Raw genomic sequence first — 4,898 nt, forward strand, 5'->3', positions numbered from 1 at the left:
GCTTACAGTCATTAAAGATATCAAACAAATAGCTGCTGGTGTTTGTTCTTTGTCATTTTCTTTTATTTTTGGGCTACCCAAATATAGTGAAGAACTTAAAAAGCCCTCGAGCTGCCAATCAAATAACAATGGAGAAGATGTATGAACAAAAAACTGAAAAATTAGAAGTGACTAAAAATGTGGAAAGTTGGAGAACTTTTGGTGATTAGGCCTTCACTTTAATGCATATATGCTTCCTTCTTTTTTATGTTGTAAAGGGCTCGTTAAAGAGACTCGAACTCAACTTCTTAAGTAAATCAGGTTTTTTCTTTATAGATAATCTAATCCACCTTTCTCCATTACTTCGCCTTCAACAAACATTATAACATTACAACAACGGTCTCGCAATAATCACCTCATATAAAGGAAACTAACTCTCCCTATAAGGCTATAAATGAAGGTATAAAATACGCATGTAGAAATCATAATACATTAAGAAAATAAAAAAGATAAATAACCGCTATAGTTGACGAGAAAAATTAAAATGACCACCAACTTCAAGTCGATATATTTTCGTTTTGTGTTTCCCATGAGAAGATCTCTTGTAAACCACTTCATAAGAACGATCATCTCTTTTAACTTGTGCAGGTCAAGGCTCCTGCTGATGCCATCCTGCATTAGTAAGAATTCATTATACAGTTTCATGCATGCTCATGATATACTATATGTTATAATATACACAACTTATACACTCCTTCTGCATACAGGATTATTAATCAGATATCACTGTAAACATTGCAGCTGATTCACATCCATCACAAGGCATCAATGTGTGTTTAATTTTCCCTTTCAACAGATGGTGGTCTTGGCAGTGATCACGGCTTTTTTTTCTTTTACTTGGCATAATGGATAAAGCAATTAAGGAAGTAATATTGGAGAAACGCCATTGATTAGAGAAGGTTCAAATGCCAGTGGTAGTGTGTGTCCATACAATGACTTACTCGTATCCAAGATTGCCTTGGAGCTACTCCATCTCCTTATCAAATTAATGCATCCGAAAACTTCCAGCAAGAACAGTAGTAGCGATAGCTTCAGATAATCAAATCAAGGGTATAGAAAGGAAAAAAGTTATTCAGAAGCTTGCAATTTAATAGATCAATAGGAGTCAGAAACTTTTACCTTACAAAATTCTTCGTTTTATTTGCTGTCATAGAGATCCAAAATCTTTTGGTGGCCATACCTAGAAACATATAACAGGAGGCGAAAAAATTAATAACCAATAGTATAAAAGTATGAAGATGGGTTTTGATACAACACAATTAACAGATATTGATGTGCCAGTCGCTAATAGAATATATACACCAGCGGCCCAAACTCTGTACAATAAAGTGCTACCTTTCCATTATGCTGGAATCCATACAAGTTCAATTGTTCACCAGAAATTTAATTTCTAATCCTATAAATTCTTGCTTTCTTAACTGCTACTTTTAGCCTGAACCATTGATGTGCCAAACATAGTTTTATGTTGATTACCAGTGGTTCCTACCAAGGCTAATGGTTGATAACCCTTCATTCGTTGCCAGGTAAAGACCAGCCTGCCTTGCGGATAAACATGTTTCCATTAACACCCTTTTTTCTTGGTCAAGGATACTGCAATTGAATCTCCCTTATGCACGGTATGCAGATATAAATAGACATTTTGCATCTCCTGAATGCTATCTTAAGCTGATACCAGAAAGGTCATTGATGAAAACATATCTAACATAATTCTGCTGCATTTAGCACATGGAGCATGGACTATATTGATGACATAAGCATCATCTTGGACAACATTCTTCATCACTTTCAAAAGCAAAACTTCCCTTTATTTCAGGTTTTTCATATCTATATATATATATATATATATATATATATAAAAGAAACACGCCATGAAACTGAACTAAAAAGTAGCTACGAAATTAAGCTCAAGAAGAGACTACAATTACCCTCCAAAACACTTTTGCGTGAAGAAGACCATAAGGAACAGCCCCAAACTTTCTCGAGTCATTGGAATCATACACATTATCTCCCTCGATCCAAATATGGCCCTTAGGAACCTAAAAACATAAAGCAACAAATTCCCAAACTTAAGCATGAACCTCAAGCAAATTATCAAACACAAACCTAGCCACAATCTCAACAATCCAGATTCAAGAAAAGAAACCAAAAACCCATTAAAGAAAATACCATAATAGTATTGCTCGCATCACTGTTCTTGGGATCAACAATGTAAGTGACTGAATCACCCTCAATGCCCATAACACGCTTGGTGACAATTCTTTTAGGATTAACAGGGGACCTTACAAGAACGATATCACCAGGACCCACCTTCCCAAACTGAGGGGAGATTCTCTCAGCCAGTACCAGGTCTCCGGTGAGATTAAGGGTAGGGAGCATGCTGGGGCCATAGGTCTGAGAGGCAGCGTATCAAAAATTCAAGCTCAATTGCAACTGTAATTACTATTACTGGTATGCAAAATAGCAACAATAATGATAAACTAACTTACAAGAGCAGCAGTGCAGAGATAGGTGTCGGTGACGTGGAGAAAGCACAGGAATTTGGCTACTAATATTGATTGATTTAGTGCTTCCTTCGCAAAGCTTTTCCATTGTGCTAGATTTCTCATGCTCTGTTTTTTTTTTTTTTTCAGCTTGCTGTTGTTGTGTAAATCTTGTTTAGCAATAAATGGTAGATAATTTAAATTTGTTATACATTATGTAAATACTTCTTTTTCTGAAAAAAAAATTCAAATGAATATTTCTTCTAATACTATTTATTGATTATTTTTTGTCGCCAAAAGTAGATGAAAAGCAGCTTTAGCGAATTGTTTCTATAGAAAAATATAAAATAAAAATAATTAAAAGTTAAAATTACTAAGAACAAAATTCTTATTTCTTGAACCAACATTACTTTTTAAAGATTTTTTACCAAATCCTTAAAGCTAAATTCGTTAAAAAAAATTAAAGAAGGAAAATACAATAATTTTTTGTTTTATCTGAATCATGTATCTACCTCACCATTAAAGTATATTAAAAAAATTGTTATATTTATCCAACAAGGTTGCCACATCGAATTCAACACAGGCAATTGACACAATTTCCAAAAATCGAATATAATTGAAATGAAATCTTCATATCAGGGTAAAATTATCAAAACTGAAAGTTTGATAAGAATTTCATAGAAGTCAAAAAGTTTTGGGTTTTGTTAGTAATTAAGCCTCAACCAATGAGAGAAAAGGAACAAATTTGACTTGTAAATTAACATAATGAACTCCTTAATCTTGATATCAGCATCCTTATGACATTCACTCATAAATAATTCCTTTAACTGTTCCAATTTTCTTTCATAGTTTTCAACAAATCACTTGCAATCCTAGACATGAATCAGAAAATGGAGAGACTTCTCAATCTGGGGGTTATTGATGGCTTGTTTTTTTTCTAACAAAAATATGATTAGTTAATTGTGGAAATAAAAATCACAATTTATGGACTATTATGATCATAAAATTTCAATTGTAGCTAATTCATAATGAATTCACTGATATGTTTATGTTATACATTCACTTAAATATGATTATAATGTTTAGTAAAAGAACACTTAGGATTGAAATAAATACTATATATATATAAAGCTACTATATCAGGAAGAATCAATATATGCAAACAAAACTAACAAAGAATATATTTTATAAATGCTTAATCACAGATTTTCTCTTTTACAAAAAGAAAAAAAAAAAAAAAAAAAAAGCAAACGCCGAAATGAAAGAAAAGCATATATGCCTTCAATTGACAATTGCTAATGCTCTACCTAATCTACAAAGAAAAAGAATCACAAGATCAAAAAATAAACTATGCAGCAGAAATTATTAAACTAATGGCATAAGAATTACTTCTTTAACTACAATCAAGAAACAACTAAAAGCCAACTAAAGGAAGCAAGGGTGGAGGCGATGGGAGATATGGAGGGGAAAAAGACCTGGATTCAGAAGAGGCAGCAAGGGCGGAGCCGACTGCAGCAAGGGCGGAGCCGACTGCAGCAAGGGCGACGGCGACGGTAAAAAGGGTTTGTGAGGGTGGAGGCTGTGAGGTTTAGATGAAATTATAATTAGGGTTTCTATCTAATATTGGAATTTGTGTTATATTTTCTTTTAATTTGTTTATCAAAACTTGGTAGTGTTGATTAAAACTATATGGTTATCGTTTTAAGATTTAAATATTTATATTAGTATTATTAATGCTTGATTTTAATACTAAAAATAAAATTAATTAGTTAAAATTTAAATTTTATTACATATAACAAAATGTATGAGATTTTTTATATCATATTAATTCGTTAAATGACATATTATTAATAAAAATTTATTTAATAAAATATGATCAATGTCATATTAACACTATATAATCATAAATTAATAATACTAATAGATTAGATTGATTACTATAATAATATTTTTTAACGATATTTAGTTTCTTTTTCCTTTGGTCTATAAGTGATATAATTTTTTTAAACTCAAGTGATATTTTATTTACTAACAAAAAGGTTTTATAATATTCTTTCATATTTTAATAAATATCATATGGATAAAACGTTAATAGTTGTAATGATTAATGTCATTGTGCTGATTTTATTAAAAAAAATTAATGAAAAATTATATTAATTAATTAGAAAAGACGTTGTTAATAAAAAATTATTTTAAAAGATATAGTTAATATTATTATCAGCACTACATAATTATAAATTATAAATATTAATAGTTTGGATATTGATAATAATATTTTTTTAATGATAATATATTATTTTAGTAATAAAATAAATTTTAATTTTACTTAGAATAAAATTCATAATTTTATTTTTCATTATTTTACTCAATACATACTCT

General features: G+C 30.5%; 1 protein-coding gene across 5 annotated transcripts; it reads right to left on the reverse strand.

Annotated features, from left to right (window-relative positions):
* Window positions 1-287: 287 nt before the first annotated feature.
* On the reverse strand, window positions 288-4,202 carry LOC8267215 (mitochondrial inner membrane protease subunit 1). 5 transcript variants are annotated; one of them, XR_007216132.1, is made up of 7 exons: window positions 3,995-4,202; window positions 2,526-2,648; window positions 2,206-2,430; window positions 1,965-2,075; window positions 1,159-1,219; window positions 981-1,068; window positions 288-651 (listed from the first exon to the last, which is right to left on the reverse strand). XR_007216132.1 is itself a non-coding variant. In XM_048374986.1 (6 exons), the coding sequence occupies exons 2-5, from the start codon at window positions 2,643-2,645 to the stop codon at window positions 1,187-1,189; spliced, it is 489 nt and encodes a 162-aa protein (XP_048230943.1). In that variant the 5' UTR covers window positions 2,646-2,673; window positions 3,995-4,201; the 3' UTR covers window positions 288-651; window positions 1,159-1,186. The 5 variants fall into 5 exon arrangements, 1 of the variants encoding a protein (XP_048230943.1); XR_007216133.1 differs by having other exon boundaries at window positions 981-1,040; window positions 2,526-2,673; window positions 3,995-4,201; XR_007216131.1 differs by having other exon boundaries at window positions 2,526-2,689; window positions 3,995-4,201.
* Window positions 4,203-4,898: the final 696 nt, after the last annotated feature.

This window comes from Ricinus communis, chromosome 5 (assembly GCF_019578655.1).
Source record: "Ricinus communis isolate WT05 ecotype wild-type chromosome 5, ASM1957865v1, whole genome shotgun sequence".
Classification (NCBI taxonomy): domain Eukaryota; kingdom Viridiplantae; phylum Streptophyta; class Magnoliopsida; order Malpighiales; family Euphorbiaceae; genus Ricinus; species Ricinus communis.